This window comes from Branchiostoma belcheri, unplaced genomic scaffold (assembly GCF_001625305.1).
Source record: "Branchiostoma belcheri isolate BF01 breed outbred unplaced genomic scaffold, Haploidv18h27 scaffold190, whole genome shotgun sequence".
Classification (NCBI taxonomy): domain Eukaryota; kingdom Metazoa; phylum Chordata; class Leptocardii; order Amphioxiformes; family Branchiostomatidae; genus Branchiostoma; species Branchiostoma belcheri.
In genome coordinates this window covers 88077-110713 of record NW_017803380.1, presented here as the reverse complement: position 1 = coordinate 110713, position 22637 = coordinate 88077, and the positions used below count along the sequence as shown (strand labels likewise).

General features: G+C 39.0%; 2 protein-coding genes across 5 annotated transcripts in view; one reads left to right on the top strand and one right to left on the bottom strand.

The window, feature by feature from the left end:
• The first annotated feature begins 493 nt into the window (after positions 1–493).
• On the top strand, positions 494–17102 carry LOC109468078 (tyrosine-protein kinase Mer-like). Of its 4 annotated transcripts, XM_019766312.1 has the most exons (19): positions 494–512; positions 2150–2266; positions 3215–3350; positions 4137–4235; positions 4752–4834; positions 5092–5222; positions 5618–5725; positions 7312–7402; positions 7928–8057; positions 8598–8743; positions 9706–9854; positions 10493–10650; positions 11659–11795; positions 12912–13081; positions 13864–14004; positions 14384–14501; positions 15328–15427; positions 16144–16243; positions 16766–17102. In XM_019766312.1, exons 2-19 carry the CDS (start codon positions 2215–2217, stop codon positions 16784–16786), a joined length of 2070 nt encoding a protein of 689 aa, XP_019621871.1. In that variant the 5' UTR covers positions 494–512; positions 2150–2214; the 3' UTR covers positions 16787–17102. The 4 variants fall into 4 exon arrangements, with proteins under 4 accessions (XP_019621871.1, XP_019621873.1, XP_019621872.1 ...); XM_019766313.1 differs by lacking the exon at positions 494–512 and having other exon boundaries at positions 1969–2266; XM_019766314.1 differs by lacking the exons at positions 16144–16243; positions 16766–17102 and having other exon boundaries at positions 15328–15431.
• Positions 17103–21155: 4053 nt separating this feature from the next.
• Positions 21156–22637, bottom strand: part of LOC109468069 — a 13388-nt gene continuing 11906 nt past the window's right edge. The window contains exons 25-26 of the mRNA XM_019766301.1: positions 21961–22186; positions 21156–21266 (exon numbers count right to left, since the gene is read on the bottom strand). Coding sequence (XP_019621860.1) covers positions 21156–21266; positions 21961–22186 — 337 coding nt within the window. The remainder of the gene's footprint in view (positions 21267–21960; positions 22187–22637) is intronic.

Here is a 22637-nt window from a genome sequence, read left to right as displayed (position 1 = left end):
ACTTCCCTGGCTTCCATAGAACTAGCGGTACGGCCCGGGGGTTCTTTACGCGTACGGCCCGGGCTTCCAAATGTTCCATAGAACGATTCGAACGCGTTTCTCCTTAACCGCGTGCATCGCTTCAGAAAATTCGGATACAAAATTCGGACGTTGAAATGTTGTTGCATTTTTTGGGTTTAGGGACACCAGATTTTCGCTCATTTCGCATTAATAGGCGTGTTTTCTTGGGTGGGTATGACATAAATAGAATACAACACGGGGTATTCCGCATCACCCTTGGTCCCAGCACTCCCGCCGATCGGATCTCCCTCTGGCATTTGGGCGATCCGACGCGCGGTCGGGCTGGTACCTCGGGCGATACGGAATATCCCGTGTTATCAGTCACAATTTCCGAAACATATGGCGTTCCCAACGCAACCGCTAGGAGGCAGCTTTTTACAGTCTAAACTAAAAGGAACATGAGCAGTTCCGCGCACATCCGGGTCCTCTTCCATCACAGCTCGCCTGAGGAGGTAGGCTTGTTTTCTTTGTGCGCTCAAAGCAGCGCGGTTTTTTACTTACCTTACAGTCTTGTTTGGTGTTGTGAGTATGTCACAACAACAATCTCATACCGGTGCTCCCTCTGGGACCGCTGGTGGTGACCCAAATGGCACCTCCGCCACGGGCTCCGTGCCAGAGGATGCTCGTCCGAGTACAAGTGCGATCCCTCCCACAGGGAAGGTAGCACATGGACATCAAATCGAACCCCCCGCCACAGTAGTGCCGGGGCTTGATACTTGATACTTGATACGGGGCCTGGTAGTGAGAACTTCCTACAGGACCCGGATTTTGTAAACAACCTGAGGTCTCTTGCAGTAGTTTCGTCTTTGTCTGCTAGAAACAATCCACATTCCGTGGTTGGTTATGATTCCAGTGACGAGAGTGGCGATGACCCCGACTCCCGTCACCGCACTCGCAGGCGGTCACGCTCTGCTACTAGTACTCGGTACCGCTTAAGGTCACCCCTCAGAGAGTATGATGATCGTACGACCCGATCGAGGTCCAGATCACCCTCACAGTACACACAGTCTAGTAGGTCTAGAGAGCATAGTCCGGCGATGTCGGACTCAGCCTCCGGAATACTCCGTGTTGTATTCTATATGTACATGTAATACATGCACCAGATGGACTTCGGGTGTAGTACAGAGTTTTGCATAAGCTGTGACATTCAATAAATTGGCCAATTAAAGAAAATTAGAGTGAAGTGCAGTTTGTGAGAGTTATATAATTATAATTCTGCATATTGATAGTACAACCTGTGATCCTCAACATATGTATAAAGTTTTAAGGACAAGGCTTTCAGACATGTACATTCAAACTTTCTCCCATAGTTTGTCTTTTAATACCGGTAAACTGAGATTCTATAGAAAATGTAAAACTGAATACTGTTTAGAACAATACCTAGAACATTGTGACTTCGATCAGCGCTCCGCTATTAGTAAAATTAGAATCAGTGCCCACTCCTTGGAAATCGAAAAAGGGCGATATATGAAACTACCTGTGTCGGAGAGAATTTGCAAATATTGCTCCTCAAATGCAGTGGAAGACGAAATTCATTTCATCTCTAACTGTCCATTTTATGCCGACATCAGAAATCAATTATTTACCACCGTGTCCAAAATGCTGCCTTACTTCCCCACCATTCCTTACCACAAAAAGCAATTTTACTACTAAAATCAAAGAACCCACATATTATAGAAGAAGTGGGTAAATTCGTCTTCCATTGCCTAAAAAGAAGAACTCAAACCCAGTGCAACTAGTGTCATGTCATGTTGTAGAATATAGTATAATGTTAGAAGTAGATATAGTCTCACATACCACTGTATTTTCTGTAACTGTAACTGTAACTGCAATTAGCCCTCGGGCAAGTATTTGCATTAAACTTTCTATAAGGCCTGTGACTTGGCAAACAGACTGGCGTTCTGCCAAGATGCCGGTTGAACCTGTTTTCACGTGACCCTTTTCTGTACGGGTCATAAGAAGGTATTTTGTTTCTTGAGTCACAAAGATGTTTGCTTGGTGATCTTGTTTCTTCAGTCAGAAAAGAAATATTTGCTTCGAGATCTTGTATTTTCCCATAGTTACATGCCTTTGTGTCTCCTTGGTGCAGTGACCAGCATACGAAAACTGCAAGGGGCAAACGACTTTTGACTAGAACGTAGGATTCCATTTGGCATGGCACGCAGTGATGCGTTCTACAAGGCCGTGGTTCTACTCTTCTTAGCTGGTATGTCAACTTATTTATTTTATTTTTGGTTATATCTAAATCTCCAGTAATTCTTGTAAGGGCTAATCTTCCAGCAGGTTTTCTCGGGGAGTACTGTAACCATTTTGACTGTATCAAGCTAGTAACGGACGTCCCTTATCCATAAGAAACCTGGTCCAAGATGAACAATGGCTCAGTGTTGAACAAATATTTGGCATGGTTCGAAGCTGCCCAAGGTTACCGTAGCAGAACATAGTGTAAACCTTGTTGCCATTTTTATAGTTAAGGACCGTAAGGTAAGCTCATTTCTTCAGGGTAGTTATAGTCGTGAAATAAACTTTACAATGCACATCACAATTCATACCATATTTTTTTCCATTCCAATATTTATTACAACACATGGGGGTGGCACATGCAAGTTCTTTTATCCTATTTCTATGCCACCGTCAAAGCAGGCATACTCATTTTCACCTGAGTCAAAGGGAATTCGCGTAAAGTGCCTTTCCCAATTCAAGGACACAGGATCGGTGGCATGGTAGGATTCGAACTCGGGGCCTCTTGGTTCCGAGCCGATACGCCATACGACCATACAATGTTGACATTTGCATTACTGTGCTGTACAGTTTACTCACAGTTGCGTCTCACATTCTAAGGACCTGTTTAATTGTAAAGGTGTTTGGATTAGGCTGTAATCTTCAGCAACAAGCTTTTTTGTAAGTAGTGTTGACGCTGGAGTCGTGGAACAGACTACTTTGTCTTGTCAGTAGGAACATAAAACTGCCTCAAAATCTCAACGTGGCTTGACGGCTGCAGTTTGGTTTTCAAGCTGTCAATTCTTTTCCACAGGGTGGGTGAGGCTTAGAGTGAAATATGCCACATTTGTCGCCAAATGTTGCCTTTCTATTGTTTATCAACTACCGCATAGATGATAACTCTATGAATAATTACTTATGTTTAATTGCTCACAAGTAACGTCTAGAGGAAAATGGACCGGCGACCCAACATTTGCGAAAGACAGTCTTACGTTAACCTGGGACACGACTGGTGTCGACACATACTTCCAGAAATATGTAGTGGAGCTGTATCAGAGCAAGAACCGGACTTGGTAGGTACACATGTTATACAATGTGGTACAGGGAACATGGATTTTGTCATTAGTAAAATCATGTGCACATAACAAAAATGAGGGACCCATATATACATATGTGGGTTGCACATACAGTACCATCTATATAGCACCCTGTACATGTACAATTTGGGAGTATTTCTCGCGCATCAAATTATTTGGAAATATTGTGTAAAAATTGCCAGCAGGACAAAGGTTATTATAATAACATCATTTCTATTGCGATTTAAGGAATGCCGTAATTATATGCATGTTCTGTTAAATTGGGAACCAGACAGACGGATAAAATTACGAATGATTTGTAACGTTTTTATACCCTTAAACATATAGAATTTTTAGTTCTTGAAAGTTTTAGGTCTCACATAAGAGTTTTTGGCGACGCCTCGGGGGGAGCCTAATGGTACAGTATTGTGTGCAGTTTGCAAGAATTATAGGAATTGTACAGGAACTTTTTCCACAGGCATGGAATGTCAATAGGCATGACTGGAATATTGCTGACACATCTATGCCCACAGTCCTACTTCCCGGAAATTCCTGGAAACCCTTGGGAAGTGTTACTTTCAGCAAACTCATGAGTCATGACAGACCACAAGGAGGCTTCCCAAAATCAAGAAATCATGACAGTGCCATGCAAACAATAACCAACAACTACCGTCGCCATGGCAATGTATGTTTTCATTGTCAGTATTGTTTTGTGACGTGACAGACCTTACTATTTGTATGTTTACTAATCATTGGTCTGTTTTCTGATTGGCTCATTGATAGTACTGACGTGTACAGACCACCAACACGGCAAGAAAGTCTGTCTTTTGCACAGACGGAGGCCACCTTCGTAGGCTTACACCCGGGCACCATGTACTGCTGGTAATGTCAATATCATTAACATTCTATGATAATTCCCATAGAGTTGTATAATTAATATAAATGTTTAATTTGTGTTGTCATCTCCTGCATATTATACCAGACCTAAAGTACTACCATTATCTTTCAGAATGACTATTTGCATATTCTAATTCTATAAGAATGGCTCTCAAATTGATGTGCAAAGTTTGTAGATTAAATATTTTTAATAACACATTGCTCATGATCATTGAAAAACTGTGTATTTCCTCTTTCTCCTCTTTTGTAAAATATCAAAATCTTTAAAATGACACATAGCAATATATATATATAGATATATAGGTAAGGACATGAGAAATTACATTCCTCAGTGTTTATAATTATAATGGTAACGACACACACAAAAGCATGCCCACATTGAAGCAAACACACACAGATACACAAGTAAACACACTTAGAAAAATCAAGAAATAGATAGATAGATAGGAAGTACATGTAGGAAGACATATTAACAGAGAAAGGGATTCATGGCTATTGCAGCAACTGCACAATCGTCAGAAGCCCTCCTCATGGCAACCGAAGCTGTGGACAATACCAAACAATGATTACTGTCCCCATCAATGGTAAGTTCTTCCCAAAGTTTGGTTTCAACTGATACAAAAGAAACAAGAAATAAATAACACTTAAAAGTACATTTCTCTGCAAAATGCTGTTCTAATCTTTTTTAGATCTTAAAAAGATTAATTTCAATCAGTTTTCTGAATTTAATAATAATTTAAGAAGCTACGATATTTCGCATTCACGCGCAATTTGCTTTTAACGCATTGCAAAACATCATACCTTCATTCTAAAGAGTAAACTCAGTTATTATTTTCCCCAGCAACTGATCAATCTGACAGGAAGTTTAACTCCACATCGGTAACCAACACCAGCATCACTGTGACGTGGCGGTCCTTCAGTGAAGAAACCCGGCGCAGTTTATTCAGACCACACAATTTCTACTTTTACAAGGTAACAATGCAAGGCAACACGGCAAAATAGCTATTGATACACTATTGATACTTTATTCGGATATTTAAGTTCATTATTCTATTAACAGCAACAACGAAAAAGATTTTTAAAAAGCGTTTGAACCATACTATTCCATCGTAATGTTTTGTAATGCTTTTCATAAATCACCATTTATTGTAGAACTAAAAAAAGATCACAGAAATGTATTTGAACTATTTATAAATCACAGAAATGTATATGAACTACAACATTTAGACATCTTGCCATTTACTTTAAACCACTATGTCTGGAATGCTATTATCTTTTGCTGGTAACACAGGACCCATTTTATACACTGAGATGTGTGAAGAAACAGTTTTGAAGGCAACCGAATATTTATGTATTTTGTTCTTAAGATAAGAATTTCACCGCCAGAGATTGATACCAACACTCACCAGGCGTTCTACAATGAGGATGTGCTGGAGGCAACTTTTTCCGGACTCACTCCAGGAAAGGAATACGAAGTAAGTAACAATTTAGCATTATTCTGTCATTTTGAATATCAATATGCAAGTCGATTTTAATGTTGGAGGATTTGGAAGTAAGCTGGAACCGCTGGCAATGATCTAAGGCAGCATTAAAAAAAATTACAAGACGGATAAACTGGTACAATAATAGTTTTCATACTCAAATCTGTATCGCCTAAGCTATTTTTCGTCTCGTAAACGGTGGATGCCATTGGAAACGGTCGATGCCATATCGCAGAACGGCTAACTTTATGTGTTTATCAGCACGGTCCATCCACACCGTGATGTTTCGTGGCGTAGAGGTTAGGGTATAAGTTAGGGTGAGGGTTTTGGAGTTACACTCTTGGACCCGGGTTCGAATCCGAGCTTCTGCTTTTTTTTCACGAATATTTACAATTCTACATAACCCTCCCTTATATTTGCAATTAGAATAATGCTTTTTATAGTATATCAGTCAAGTCAAGTCAAAGCCTTTATTTTTCTTCGAAATGCTTGTTCGGCGCAAGGCCGCTTTTCAACAAGGTCGAAGTTGAGGGGAGGGTTCACGGATAAGAACCAAATCCATACAAACATAAATAATAAGTAATTAAATCAATACAATAAGTAAATAAATAAGTTCACAAATAAATCATTAGGTTCGTAGCCAATTTAAGTCCATGGTGAGTCCCAGTTATGTCTGTTCCATAAGTGACTTGAAGGTATGGATGGATGGTGCTGCCCTAATGTGGGGCTGGATGTTATTCCATACCACTGAGCCGGAGTAAGCCAAGCTTCTTCTGTAAGCTTCCAAGTGCGGCCTCGGAGGGATGAGACAGTCAGTAGAAGCTGATCTGGTATTCCGTGCCACTTCATCCCTTCTCAGGCTGAAGACTCGTCTCATGTATGGTGGTAGTGCATTTCTCAAGGCCTTATACACCAGCAGAGCTTTTTGCTGTTGATGTATAGTCTTCACAGTCTTCCAACCAAGGCGCGATAGGATTTCTACTGATGGTGTTCTATATGGAGCTTTCAGAATAAGTTTTCCCACCCGGTTTTGGATTCTTTGCAGCTTGTCGTACTGCACCAAAATCGCTCCATCCCATACTGTGTATGCATAAGTTAACTGTGGTAAGAAAATTGAATTGTATAAAGTGACAAGAGCAGCCTGATTTACGAATGGTTGGACCTGGCGCATTACTGCAAGTGTTCGTTTCAATTTTGATAAGACATGATCAATGTGATAGTTCCATTTCAATTCACTGTCCACAATTATGCCGAGGTACTTGAAAGAATTTACCACTTCCAAAACACTTCCACTCATATACAACTGCAACTGGTCCTTTCCTTCCAGTCGCTTCTTTGTGCCAGTTAGCATAGCCTTACACTTGGCTATATATTATATTACTTATATATTACTATATTACTATATATTACTTTTTAGTCGTTTTTGGACGCTCGGATATGACATTGACCATTCAGCAAAATGGCATTGACCGTTTCAAATGGCATCGAACGTTTACGAGATGGAAAATAGCATCGCCTAATGCTTCTTTGGTTGTTGTACAACTTTTCTTCGTCAATTAATCAAGATGATGATCTTCTAGATTCACTTTGAAGCTGTCGGGGACAACGACAGACTCGTGTTGCAAAACCCTTATCATCTGAGACTTATTACCAATGCCATTGTCTCAACTGGTAAGTACACCACGTAGTGTGCAGTACCTTTTGTTTAATTACTTTTGGGATGGAAGTATTGTTTTTTACGGTTCAAGTATGGAGAAAGTTTGTATGTTTGGATTCCGAAGTGAGTGGTCGGAGACTGGGTTTCAGTTGAGTGACAGGGTTGTAACCAGTCCAACATGTGATCGCCAGGAATGTATAAAACACAAAGTATTGTTTAATAGCTCAGCAACTTTCCTCAGAAATTCGTATCCCACATATGAGTGATAATAATGCATTCTGTAATGTTAAAAATCGACGCAGACTGTGTCTAGGTCCTGAAAATGGTAAATCTTTGACAATCTTTTATATATACATTTTATGTAATGGTTTATCAACTATTTCAAATTGCTTAAATGAAGTTTTACAATGTTTATGTAATGTCCCCATATCATTTCAGCCGTTGGGCTGCCATTTTTGGGACAATGTTGTTGTTAATGCAAATAAACCATTGATATTCTGCGGTACAAAAGAAACAAGACATGGATCATGTATTTTTAGATCCTTCTCCAGTGGAGAAAGTTTCCGTGGTCGCTAAGAGCTCAACATCCGTGACATTGAACCTGACACCACCGAAGAACGGGTTTGTAGACCTGTTCCAAATACAGGCAACTTCAGCACATCATTCCAGGTAGTTTAAGGGTTCCAAAGTGCAGTTTTTACCATTCGATTACATATAAACTTCAACTAAAACGAAATATACATGTATGGACGACATCTTCGTCGCATATTAGAAATCGGCATATAAAAATTTTATTGTGTCCCTATACTGCACCTGTCTGCAGTTTTGTGTACACTTTCATAAGCATTCGTCGACAATTATATAACCTCTAACCCAACCTAAACTACAATTAATGCAAAATATGTACAAGTTGGTAGAAGGCATCTGAGGAAAAGGAATAAAAGCATTTTATAGGGCAAGAACTATGTAATGATCATATTTACTCACACGTTTAAGATGTTTGTATAATTTTTTTATTATTATTTTTTATGCAGAAAATGGTACGAATATTGCTTTGTACGAATAGATGGTATTCAAAAATACCATAATACTCGTGTACATGGCCCTGAAGTTAGGCTCATTTGATCCTGGTTTTCAAATTAAAAGCTACAATTCAAATTCTTTCTTTTATTGTACGGACAGTCACTAACTGTTTCTTGATGATTCCAGCCCTCTTTTAGATGTTCCTGACTCAAGGGAAACCTCAGTCCTGGCCACTTTGTCCAATCTTCTGCCTAAAACTACGTACAGAATTTCAGCCACAACTGTCAAGAATGGCCAGAGAGGGCAAGCAGCGTTTGTCACTGTCACGACAGGTAAGGGAGATGTGTAAAGCATAGATTCCAGGGCTGGAAATACTGGGTGCATGTGCACCTCAGTTTGTATGTTTGTTTGTTTGTTTGGTGTACCTTAGCGCACCCAAAATTGGAGCTGTGCACCCAATTTTTTTTTTCTGTGGGTGCACCAGTGCACCCAAACATTTCCGTTGGTTAACGTATGTGAAGATGCTAAATATATAGTAGTATGCAGCATATTCTTATATTTAAGTGTCAGAAAAATAATGGCATCATTGTGGTAGTACTTTTCTTTACGATGACAATAAACTTTATTGCATATTCACGCCCTACATGGGCCAAATGCACTACGTTAGATAACTGAGGTACAAGGGTGGAAGGACCAAATGTTACATTGCAATGCTACATCTTTATCTACAGAATCTCTTCTCTCTTTTTGAAACATGTATGAAAAAATTTACATAGTTTTTCATTTACACCGTAGTGCTTGGATGTCATAATATGTTTGAACAATTCTACAAATGAAGCCTAATCAGTTATTGCTAACATTCTAGTTATCCTTAGGCTATTTTATATGGTGCACACAATAAACAATTTCCACCCCCCCAAAAATTTTGCCCCCACCCCCCCAAAAAAAAAATTATGTGCACCCGAATTTTTAGGTGCACATATTCCCAAAATTGAACATCAAGCCCTGGATTCTATGAATAGTTACCATAAATAATTTCCTTGAAAATGTTGGTATCATAGCGGAAACGTAGATACATTGCAAATAAAACATGGCTTGATATCTTGGTCGTGTTATAACAGTGTGCCAATGGATATTGTTTTCTACACAGTATTCAATAGCCAATCCCCTGGCAGGCATTTGCTGAAAGTACAGAGCATCATTTATGACCACGGCGACTATATAAAGCATATCATTCGGGTTCTCTATGGCATACTTATACATTGTGAAAAGATGCATTTTGCTTCATTCTTAGAGCATGTCTACGTCGATCCTAAGCTTGTAGGCTCGGTCACTGCCGTTCTCGTGGTCGTCCTGGTTGCAGCAGCCGTCTGCACTGTGCGGATAGTCAAGCGGCTGAGGTACAGGCTAGACCCGGCACAGCTATTCAAGGAAGTCCTAGAGGTAACAGTAGCCAGAAAAATATCTAAATCATAATTTCTGTATTGTTTTTTTTTAGTTGTTGTTAATACTTGATGAAGCACATCATTACGTTATTACCTGCTGAAAACATTGCAACAACTCCTGACCATATGATACCCCCTTTTATTGGTTTTATGCAATTTCAGCGCTGTGTTCACTGTTATAGTAGTGTCTATACATTAAACCTTTTCTATTTTCAATTATGCAAATCATACCATAAGAATATTTTTACAATTATTGACAAATAAAGAGCTTTTAAATATAAGAAATCTAAAAGAGACAGGCGAATTCACTGTACCTCAGTGCGAGCAAATTAATGTATTATAAGTAGTCTTCCTTTTATTAGTGCTGTATAGCAGTGTAATTATTTTTATGTTATTGTGTAGTATGTGCAATGCTGTTGTTTTGTGTAACAGTTGTGGAATCCAGAAATATAAGTTGCTATTGCTCTCGCTTATGCTACTACTACTACTGAATATCATAATAAAGTTGCAAAGAGGCGAATAATAGTTTAATCTCTTACAAAAGCAAAAACATGCATATTAACTAATTTTTACACCAATTAACAGGGTGACAAGAAATAGTATCGTTGTGCTACTCGATTTTTTTTTTATTCTCAGGATATCGTTGGGTCTGAGAAAATGGAACCATGGTTGAAGAAAAGAAGGGATCTGTACCTTGACGAGCTGATTGGTGAGGGAGAATTCGGTCACGTGAGGAAGGGCGTTCTGTGGGAAGATCGACAACAGGCCGTCATCGTAGCTGCCAAGACTTTGAGGTCAGTTTTACAAAAGAAAAGACTCCTTTACAAGAAAAAAAGACAAGACATACAGAGATCTTTTGTAATTTTTTATAGCTTACATCTTCAGGGCTCGAAGTTCATTTTCAAGAATAGGTGCACTGGTGCACCCAAACTAAAATAAAATAGGTGCACAAAAAGTTTTTAGGTACACCACATGAAACAAAGCCTAATTACATATCTTACTGCTCCTCTTCTTTGAATGTGAAATGGGAGCAAACTTCAAAATCTTACAAATCAAGTAAATGTATATTACAACTAAGATTTTATTATTTTTATGACACTTAGATGCCAAGAATATCTAGTATACTATTATACATTTGGCATGTACAAAAATACCTATTAGTAAAAAATTGGGTGCACAGCTCCAAATTTGGGTGCATGCACATGCACCCAGTATTACGAGTCCCGAATATTTCTTTCGTTTATATTATTTGCGAAACAATTGTCGATGAATAACTGAAAATACTATAGACATAGCATAAATAAACAAATAATTAGGCAAATGAATGAAACTTCAACTTTATAAACAACCTTTTCTTGTCGCGTGATAGTCAACGAGAGTGACGGTTAAAGTAAGAGACAGCAATATCTATCTGTATATGTATAGCCAGTATAACCGTCTTTCGACGTAACACATGTACACCAGCTTCGAAGGCACGCGGCGTGGCGGCAGCTGGCTACGTTACACCGATAGACTTGTTACACCTAGCCCTTGATCATCTAACTCTAGACATTGTCTAATGACAATGCCCCTACTGTACTTGGTGACAGCGAGTTCCACTCTGCACTGTACTTGGTGACAGCGAGTTCCACTCTGCACTGTACTTGATGACAGCGAGTTCCATTCTGCAATGTATAGTCTTTAAGAATCGTCAACTAAGCTTTTAGCTATAGGGACCAGTTAACATTTTGTGTGTACGGGTATACAATTATGAATAAATGTCACGTTTTATTGTTTGACTACTTTTGTCAATGTATCTTTAGAGTCGATCGAGCCAATGAAATGACTTACCGAGACTTCGCGAAGGAGGCGAGCCTGCTGATCGAAGTCAACAATGACGGAGGTCACGTGAACATCATCGGTCTGATCGGGTTGGTTGTTGACGGAGTGAAAAAGAAAGGTGCAACAACTCATGTACAATATTTGTTGTCAATGTTCAATTGTTTTCTTGGATAACTTGTTCACCGCCAGGGAACACACTGTTTAAGACCGGCCAGTAAGGTTTGATCCACCAGAATGAGCCCTTTGGTTTTTGTTTAATTGTTTATTTGTTTATTATGATTTTTCACAAAGTGAAACGGAAGGCAAAACAGGTGCATACGCAACTTTACAAGTCGCCCCCCCCCATACAAAACACATATACAACATCATATACAACATCAAAATTTACATGGTCAATAACAAGTAAAAAATACATCAATATAGAAGGTTAAGCATAATTCAAATACATGTATATCTAATAAGTAAGCTATAATATATTTTGATATTTTTGTACCGTTTGTTTAAAATGCTCGAGATTTATGCCCGATTCGAGAGGTAGACCCCAACTGAGACTATCTAGTCATTTTAAACCAAGTGGAGTGAGGAAAGGTGGTGTAAGAGTAAAATGTCATTCAATTTCACAACATTTGGGCCTGCTAAGGATGCAAACAAAGAACATTTAGATTCTAAGACCCCATCCCCACTCTGATAAAATTGTCGATCCGAATTGAATTGTCGTTGATCCGGCTTCGATCCTGCTTCAAGCCGGATCGGAGCGGATAGAGCCGCATCAAAGCGAATCAATTCGGATCGATCTAGGCAATTTTACTAGAGTGAGAATACGGCCTTAGTCAACAACCCTAATCACAACACCATATTACCATCGTCATCAACTGTTATATACTCATTACAGGAACCGTTGTATGGTCATAATCGAATAATTATGTTTACCGAAGGACAACATGTTGTTTTTAATCAGTTTTTCCCTCCTCCTCTTCTGTTCCAAACACTAACCTCTGACCTGGCCAATAACATGATTTGTTGACGTCTGTCACCATGGTGACTGGCCATGGTGTTGGGTTACATAATGTTGCAATTTCATGGTCTGCTCTGCTCCTGTCACCATCTACTCGTAGTGTAAGTATGTGAATGTGTTTGAGTACTAATCAACAGGGCAGACCATGTCCTAAGGTAAACATTATGCATTTGCTTTGCAAATGTTACTTCTCTAGTCTACTATAATCCATTTTCTCAGATCCTCGATACATTCTAGTCGAGTATGCCCAACCAGGAGAGCTGCTTTGGTACCTGCTGGGTATACAGAACAGCCGACAACAGGCAGGATTTCCGCCGGGCTTAGGACAACAGCTCACCGACGTGGCCATCGACATCGCCCGGGGGATGCTGGAGCTGAAACGACGACGGGTAACGTTTATTGTTTTCCATTTAAGAGCTTCAGATTTTCTACTAAATCTCATCGTTTGAAAATGCTTCTTTCGGATTGCATAATTGATCCCCCAACCCCTAACAGTTTCTGCCCTAGTCCTATTTAAACTATTAGTTTTTTTTTTGACAAAAATATCCATAAAGTAAAGCTGAACAAAAGACGTATCATACCGCCTACTCCAAGAGAGTATGGAATTCCCAACACAGCAGGCATGTTATGTGCGAAAGTTGCTACCTGGACAAAGCGTATCCTGAAGCATCTACATGTGTTTCTTGGCTTACACAAAAAGCGTATTTAGAAGCGTTCACAGGTGTTTATTGACTTGCACAAAGTATTCAGAAGCGTCTACATTTTTTTGGCTTGCACAAAAAGAGTATTAAAGAGTATTTAGAACCGTCCACATGTGTTTATTGGCTTGTACAAAAAGAGTACTAGTATTTAGAAACGTCTGTAGATGTTTATTGGTTTGCACAAAAAGAATTAGAAGTGTCTACTGTACAGGTATTCATTGGCTTTCACAAAAAGAGTATTTAGAAACGTCCACAGGTGTTTGAAGCGTCTACAGGTGTTTAATGGCTTGTACAAAAAGAGTATCTAGATGCGTGTACAGGTGTTAATGGGCTTGCACAAAAACGTTATTTAAAAGCGTCTACTGGTATTAATTTGCTTGCACAAAGAATATTTAGAAGCGTCTACTGGTGTTTATTGGCTTGCAGAAAAAGAGTATTCTTTAGCGTCTACATGTGTTTATTTGCCACAGATTACCCACCGTGACCTGGCGTGTAGGAACATCGTTCTGTCCTCCCCTGACGGACATACCGGCCGTCTGGTCGCTAAAATCTCCGACTTCGGACTGGCCCGTGACGTGTACGTGACGACACAGTACATGAGACACCCTCTGGTTAGTTTCGTGTACAAGTTGATAACTGTCAACTCTTCTTCTTTGGTCAAATGAACTAATTTTTTTAGATATCTTGAAGATAGCATAAGAGTCTGCTTCGAGTCCAACTGCTCAATATTACATGATTATGTTGTGATAATATTGTCATGATAATTCAAGTTTACCATTGCCATTTGAGCGGTATTTGGCTAGGTTTTTTTTTTTAAAACAAACTAGTTTCGGTTAGTTATTGTGGTTTAAGGGTTTCTCGTTAACTTACTCATTATTTAACGCTATAACCATATAGCGTTTTCAATCTTTCATGACTCAAAATCTATGCAAAATCTATGGTGGATCATATGTTTTACCTAGATTTATAAGTTCGTCCATTTGTCCATAGACCAACATGCTGCTTCCAATAAAGTGGATGGCAATAGAGTCTCTGATCGAGGGTGTTTACAGCTGCAAGAGTGACATGTGGGGGTTCGGCGTCGTGCTGTGGGAGATAGCAACTCTGGGTGAGTGTCAATTTTTATTTTTATTTTTTATTTTTTGCAATTCGACATGGATAATACAGGACATGGTGGTGAGGTACTCTAGCTATAGCTAATTTTAATTCACAACCGGGCATACAGGTATACAGCGACAAAATACATGACAAAAACAACAGGGAACAGCAAATGGGTGGAAATGGCAACGCGGTGATTATGGTAATGAATAACTCTTTCCAGCCGCCTCCCAAAGCCTGACAGAGGCTAGTTACGTGCCCCGGTATTACGCCGTGGTTACGTTATATACCATCATTACACAGTACAGACCCCATACCACATCCTATGCCTACCACGCAGGACACACCCACTATTCTGCCGGTCATCTAAAATCATAGCTCTCTGCCTATTGACACCTTCTATTGATTATACAGTTAAATTTGGCCGGCCAAACATTAGGTGCAAAGTTAACCTAGCTATTCCAGTCACGTTCACTATCAAAACAGCATCAAATACCATCTGATAGACAATCAGAAGCTACTTGTGCGATCCCCATGGGCCCATTTAAACTCCCTATTTTTAACTGTGGGGATTTTAAATTTACTACGGATGTATACCGTGGGCATACACATATATTTTTCCTCAGAAATTAATATGTACATAGTCTAAACTGTGCTTTTTAATGCTATTATTATCATCACACACACACATGTATATAATATTACAATATGCATTTATCAGCTTTAGCAAAGCGACCATAAAGCAACCAATATTCCTCGACAACCGATTTTCCCCAGCCCTTTGAGTGGTTGAGCAGACAAGGTTCTGAACTAATTTACGGTCTTGGGACTTCCAGGGGGAACACCTTATCCCGAGGTCTGTGGCTACGAGACTCTGGTGACGAGACTCCGCCGGGGGTACCGCCTGCAGAAACCGAGCGGCTGTTCCGATGAGCTGTAAGCAATACGCCCATTCCACTTAGCGGTGCTTTCACTGCGCTCTCTCTGCGGACTGAAATTTGCTAGAGCGCAGAGAGGGTTGCGAAAATAAAAATTTACAAATAAAGAACTATATAATATAATTAAAATCTTGACCTCTTTGAATTCAAGAGTGTTGCGGTTAAAATAATCATTGCGTAACATAACAATGAGAGGAATAGAATATGGGGGTCCAGTCTTCTTGACAGAAAAGCGGTCATGAGAAGTTACAACACCGGCGTGGAAACAGGAAAATGAATGTTCAAAAAAGTCTAGAAAATGATTCTAAATTCTAATCCTTGCGATTTTGATAATCTTCCGTATCTGTTTCTGTATAGCGGTATAACCGCCTTTGGGCGTAACACACCAGCTTCGCAGGCACGCGGCGCGGCGGCAGCTGGCAACATTACACCGATCGACTTGTTACACCTAACCCCTGAACATCTAACTCTAGGCACTGTTTAAAGCTATCTAATGACAATGCCCCTTCTATACTTGGTGACAGCGAGTTCCACTCTGCGATAGTTCGAGGAAAGAATTTATTCTTGAACACCTCAATCCTTGGTTGATAACTCTGGTACTTGAAAGTATTCCTATTTCCTGTTCTCTTCTGGGCTGGTATTAGGTACTTAGGAATTGGGACGTCCACCAGTTTATTAGTCATTTTATACATCTTGCACATTTATTTGACTTAGGTACAAACTGATGAACCTCTGCTGGCAGGATGACCCGGATGTAAGGCCCACGCCTGACGTGGTTGAGGAGAAGTTGGAGCAGCTGCTGCAGCAGGACCAGGTAGGAAACACCCTGCGGGGTCGTGCTCGACTCAAAACCAAGAGGTCCAGGGTTCGAATCCTGCCATGCCACAGATCTTGTTGTGCCCTTAGGAAAGGCACTTTACACGACACAAGCTGGTCTGTTACGCCGTAAGGCGGTTATACCGGCTATACAGATACAGACAGACCTTTACCACTTAAATGAAAATTAGTATTGTAGTGTCCTGTATTTGTCCTCTGCGTTGGTGGCGCAAAAAATTGAGTGTGTCGTCACCATACCGAGTTATGAAATATCGGAATAAAAAAAAACACTTCTGTTAGCAAGGATGATCTAGGTACCATTTTTATACTTTCGCTACAACTCTCAGTACTGACATCAAATGTTCTATGTAGCCCCTTCCCACGGAATGTGTGACTGATCACATAAAAACTATAGAATATATCAACAAGATTTTAGGACTCATTTTCACCATAGAAAATAGTCCAATAGGAATTTGGTACGAGAAATATGTGACTTAAAGGATGTTTTCTATCGTTACAGGCTTTCTTTCCAAAGGCATAGGAAACTGGAGAGAGCGCTGACATACAAATGAAGTGGACAAATGAAGTGGATTTGGTTTCCTTTCTATACCCTTATGTATTAAAAGGGATGTTATACTAAATGCATCATTCTGAGAAACCTTGGCCAAGACATGTTGATAACCAAGAAAACGTTTCTGCAGCAATGAACTTTAGAGTTGTACATTAATGATAAATGAGTCCTGAATATAATCAAACTATAAGTAAAAATAATGTAAAAATTACATATACGTAGCAGCCACAGAGGACCCATTGATAATTACCCAATTCTGCAGAATTCTGCACAGAAATCGGTAGAATTCTGGTTCCAGTTCCAGGAATTCTGTCTCCAGTTGTTTGAGTAACTGCTTTTTGGCGTATTTTAAATTGGCGTATATTACCTGGATGTCTCACCTTCATCGACGAATTCTCGCTCCAGTCCACTTCCAGAATTCTTCAGAATTAGGTCAATACCCGAGGGGAGGTTGCTACCTATTCCTCACATCATTTTTACCAAAATTTTACAATACTAGCCCATCTAGACGTAAGGTTGCTGAGATATGGGAATTAGTCTAGAATTAAACTAGAATTCCGAAATTAAACTGGAGGCAGTTCTGAGTCGCCACCACAAAAATGCTAACGGGGGACCTCACACACTTTTCTTTCCATAGCAACCCACTTAATAACATATACAACCATCAACAACTTTTCGAATTATGTTGCACATATAAAAACAAACATATATTTTCACCATCTATTATATTTTTGTTCCCATTTCTAACAGTTTCTACTAATTATTGCACTTTTAAAAGCCACTTAACCGTGATCAAGCTGTAACCTCGCCGAAACCTACCATCAACATCTGTATTCTAACATCAGACTTTCACAGACAGCCACTTTCATTTTATGTTAATGCTATACTTTATGTCATCTTTATGTTTACATTTGTATTATGTTTTATGAGCAGCGGATTTACATAAGCACATGGATGGAACATCAATTTAATAAAACATCCTAGTAAATGTTTCAACGTCTCATTTTCTAGTTCAATGATAAATAACGTAATTCACGGTGGATATATCTTTATCTATATAATGTTAACCATTACCTAAAGTACCTACCAACATATGCATAAAACAATGCAATTTTTTCAATACATTATTGAGTTATTTGCTTTAGACGTTAACAAAAATGGCAAATAATAATACTCTTCATTTTCATTTCTAATTATTCTTTTCTACTCTTTTAGGAATTGTCTTCGGAATGTAATGACGTTAGTATCGTTTTCACAGTTGCCCTAACCGTAACCCTACCTTAAGGCGGCCCTTAAAACTTCAAACGCTTATAAATCCCAAACCAAACAAGATAAATGCTCACGGTTTGCGGAGTTTTAATACTTAGCATTATGTACATAATACATAGAGCATGCATTATGTATACGTAGATTTGCAAAAAAAATTATTCGTCTATTACAATGTGTTTTCTGGAGTAGAGAATGAGACAGGACACCCACTGAACATACATAGAGGGCAAAGGGACATATTGGTGTTAACGCTAACAGTAGTAAAATTGATGTCTTCTAACCTTTTGACATACTAGTTGAACAACTCCAAACGAGACAGTACGTACAGACGCGATCAGCACATATGTCGACAGTCCCCTGTCTTTACATGTCCTGGGACTTCTACAGAACTTTTCTGCTCGCTTTGGAGATTTTTCCGACTTCTGCTACCAGGTATTACATTGAACGTACATTGAAGGTTTTCAACGCTGTTCCTGTAGATTTCTACAATTGTTTGTATCAGTCACTAATCATGGTTACAACGTCTGTGGCGCAGGGTTTGGACGCGTCTGACCGCATTAACGGACCGACCGTTAAATTCTCCAGGTCTCTAGAACAATCTGAACAGTATAGACATCTCCTACCTCCTTCACGAGAGGAAATAAGTGGCAGGAAAACCAGATCATCTAACAAACTGAACAGTATTTACTGTAGAACTGTAAGATACCACAACAGTGCAATACCACACATGGTACGGTTGCTGAACCTGTAAAATAATTAGTCTCTTTCATTTTAATCTGCTTAAGAATGTTTTCATGCTCCGTCAATTTTATCCTGTTCGTAAATGTTTTTAAATATGGTTGAGATAATGGTTGAGATATTGTTTTAACGAAACTCATGGAAACAGCTCCCATGCAATTCAGCCTCTGGCTGCCAGGTGGGACTGTCAGTATGTATTGTATATATGTTAATATTTGAATAAATCATTATTAAAAAATTAGCGCCAAAAGGACATCAGAACAGTCGGAGACACCACGAGTATCTGTAGGACTCCGTCTGTTTCGTATGTGTGCCTAGATTTTCTACTCCAGTAGGCCATTGTGGTGTCAACGTACGCTCGAAACAGCATGCAGTCTCATTATTCAAACGCCATCAATGGAGTATAGTTTGAAACATGGCTGTACCAAGAACACAGGAGAGAATTCCAGTTGTCACATACCTGAGGTCAGATAATAGAGTTAAAATATATTACGTACTGAATGAATGAGACCAAACACAGCGAAGTTTAGTGGATAAACTATAGTAACTACGGAGCTAAATCTAAAGGAAGGCTGGCAAAAAATCATGTAACATTGCAGTAAAAAGATTTGGGAGCTAATGTGAAATATAAATCGTGAAACCATGTAGGTGATTCAGAATTGCTCAATTATATAAACAATGGAGCTGAATGATTTTCTTCATTGACAAAAACATGGCGTGCAATTATGCAACGATTTCGCGAATAGTGGGAAATAGGGCAGGGACACAATATAAAGATGCCGAAATGGCGGAGTTTATATTAAAGTCTAATGTAAAGCCAAGTACCATAATACTAAAGTCAGTTGTCACATACCATGCCATACAATACAGTTAAAATATCTCATGTACTGCATAAACGAATTTATTTGTGCGGTTTAGTGGGTCACCTACTGGTAACTACAGCGCTAAATTTGAAAGAAATGACTAAAAATGATGCTGGTCGTCATCATGTATGTGTTAACATTGCATTATATATTGATATTTCTTGATTGTAACTTTGATTTGTTGGCTTTCCTTTATTAACAATTATTTCAATCGAGCTACATCTATATATATATATATATATATATATATACAAGCCAAGTTCAGTTCAAACAGAAAAACAACAAACACGGTCCTATTCCAACACCACAGATTTTATTCAAATTGAAATGGCGTGTCCACTTGTATGTAAGATTGTAAAGATAGGAGTTTGAAAACTATCTTGATATGTTAATACCAACTAAAGTACAGGCTTAAAACATGTACATTTGGATAATTTTTTTTACCAAGTTGCTTTCCGGCAATGTTGTTATTTCATGTTAAAATCGTATATGTTCAAACGGACCTTAGCAAATGTAATCTGGTCATTGTTTGTAAATTACCAATAACTTATAGCTAAAGTAACAGTTAATACACCTCAACAGAGAATAATAGTTTACCTTGTTTTTTTTCTCTTAACGTTATCTATCAACTTACTTTATTTCCATTGACACCTTTTTCAGTATTACATACGTTGCAAGTCTACATAATTATACAAAAGCTAACACCTTCCAATTCTATTAATGTTACATGCACCTAAGATACAAACCTAGCATTCTGTGACAAACAGTATATATGTTTTGTGGCACCTAAAGTTAGGCTTGTCGCTAATGCCTCTTTCACTACACAATGTATAATTATGCACATCTACGTAATATATATATACGCATACAAAATTATGCTCACACCTTTCAATTATATCGCTGTCTAGCTATTTCAGCACTTAGAATCCAAACAGTATACTATTAGCAACCCCTATTCTGTATAAACAGTAAGAACTAAGAATAAAATTCTAAAAAGCACGAACCTTGGTTTACCAACTTCCTAAACATGATGTAAACAAAAAAAATCTTATAACTAATTATATCTAATTATTGACATCCCTAATCCCATACCATACACCAACATTAACATAGAATCTAAAAAAAGTTGTCAACAATCAAAACGTCATCCTCTCATGCGAGACCAAACGCGTCTATATACTAGTATCAAGCAACAACCCTTGCGCATATACGTACCAAGCTGCCACCTGTCCTTCTCAATGCCAATCAGATACATTGTACTTTCCCTCTTGTTGTTAGGGGGAAATTACCAGCCAATCACGATGCTTCCTGGCAGTAAGAGGCGACGAGATTGGTCGGTAACTGATTGGCTCACAAGGACAGGTTGCATGGCGGTACACTAAGACCGTTGCTTGGTCAAGTGTACAAGTGTTAGGGCCTAGCATAAGAGGGTGGGATTTAAAGTTTTTTGATGATGATAAGGCTGATAATTACAGCAGATGGAGCGGGCCGCCGTACCGTGTCCCCACACCACGCGCCGCGGGAACAACAGGAAAGGTCCGGCCGGGTTTCAATCCACAGTAGCCCTTACTGCAGTTTACCTAAACGACAAAACATAAAGGACCACGTGTTGACATTTGTTAAATTTCGACATTCAATAATGACAAAGGTGATAACTAACAATAAGGAGAAGAATGATTCCAACGATAACTTTAGTACATCGCATTTTTACAGGAAGGCTAATTATAAGGAGCATAACAAAAACAGTGAATAGAGAATGATAAAACATATGTATGGAAATCCCTTGGGGATCCATATTCTGTCTAACACACTATATCTGTGTCATAACCCGAATAACATATTACCTCGGCAACTATGTATATACTAGGACCCTACTATAATTGCATTGTTGTATTTTTAAAAAAATATACGTATATATTATTGTACTATTGTATATAACTGTATATCTCACTAAGTATGTAATTTGTAATATGTATTCCGATGCATGTCTAACGATTTTCATATTTTTCCCAAGGGTGTCCCTCAGTTAATAGTCTTTGAATAGTTGGGACACCCTGGCTTCTTTGTAAGCCGAAATAAGTAAATAAATAAACACATGTCTGGTGTAATCTACTCGTACATGCTAATCTTGAGGGGTTAAATTAAAAGGAACATGCATTTTACCACACATGACATGTGGTCAGTTATCGTCATATAATGGTCCTTAAAACTATACGGGATGCCATAACCCTTTTCAAATGAAGTTAAACGTAACGAAGACCTACTGCCAAATACTTGGACCTCGCACACAACCAGGGTTCGGCTGTTTCCGGGGAGACGCATGCCGACGTACCGTCCCCGCATCCCCGGGCACGAGATGCTGATGGACGGCTTACTCACGTCGATTCTATGATCACCGCCGCACTTCGGGTTCTTTTCGACAGAGACGGAATTCCCTATGTGGATGTTGAAGGGGTTGATCCATTTTGCATTGCCGCCCATGCGGTTAAAGATGACTACCCTGTAGATATGGAAGAAGAAGCAGCAACCATTGGAGTTGTGTACATTCGAACTTTGATATACTAAAATTCACTAACAGTCACTAAAATTGCTAACGGCCCAAACAACTGTAAAATGGTTAAAATGACGGTAGTTATAAACAAGGAGCACAGGGTAGCAGCTTTTCAATTGAAAGGGAAAAAGCATTGCCGCGAAATTAAGAAGACCTCAAAGAGCTACTGGCGACTAAATTAGGTTGGTTTAGTAAGACTCACAGTACATTTGGATTACAGCACCGGGGGCGCTTCAGCAGGCAATTGGGAAAACATCGAAGTAAAATTAGCACAGTTCAATGGACAGTGAAGAAGTAGGGCATGGTTGCATGAAAACATCAAAAGGGCAAATGTTAGCTGTTTTGTACACAGGGTCTATTTATACGTATATATATATATATATTGTTATTTTGTATATAT

Bases quoted from the DNA above. Each gene is read 5' to 3' on its own strand.
- LOC109468078 (XM_019766312.1), top strand. From the start codon at position 2,215: ATGGCACGCAGTGATGCGTTCTACAAGGCCGTGGTTCTACTCTTCTTA. The intron at 4,236-4,751 runs GTAATGTCAATA...TGGCTATTGCAG, and splicing joins CCGGGCACCATGTACTGCTG to CAACTGCACAATCGTCAGAA. The intron at 7,403-7,927 runs GTAAGTACACCA...ATGTATTTTTAG, and splicing joins CAATGCCATTGTCTCAACTG to ATCCTTCTCCAGTGGAGAAA.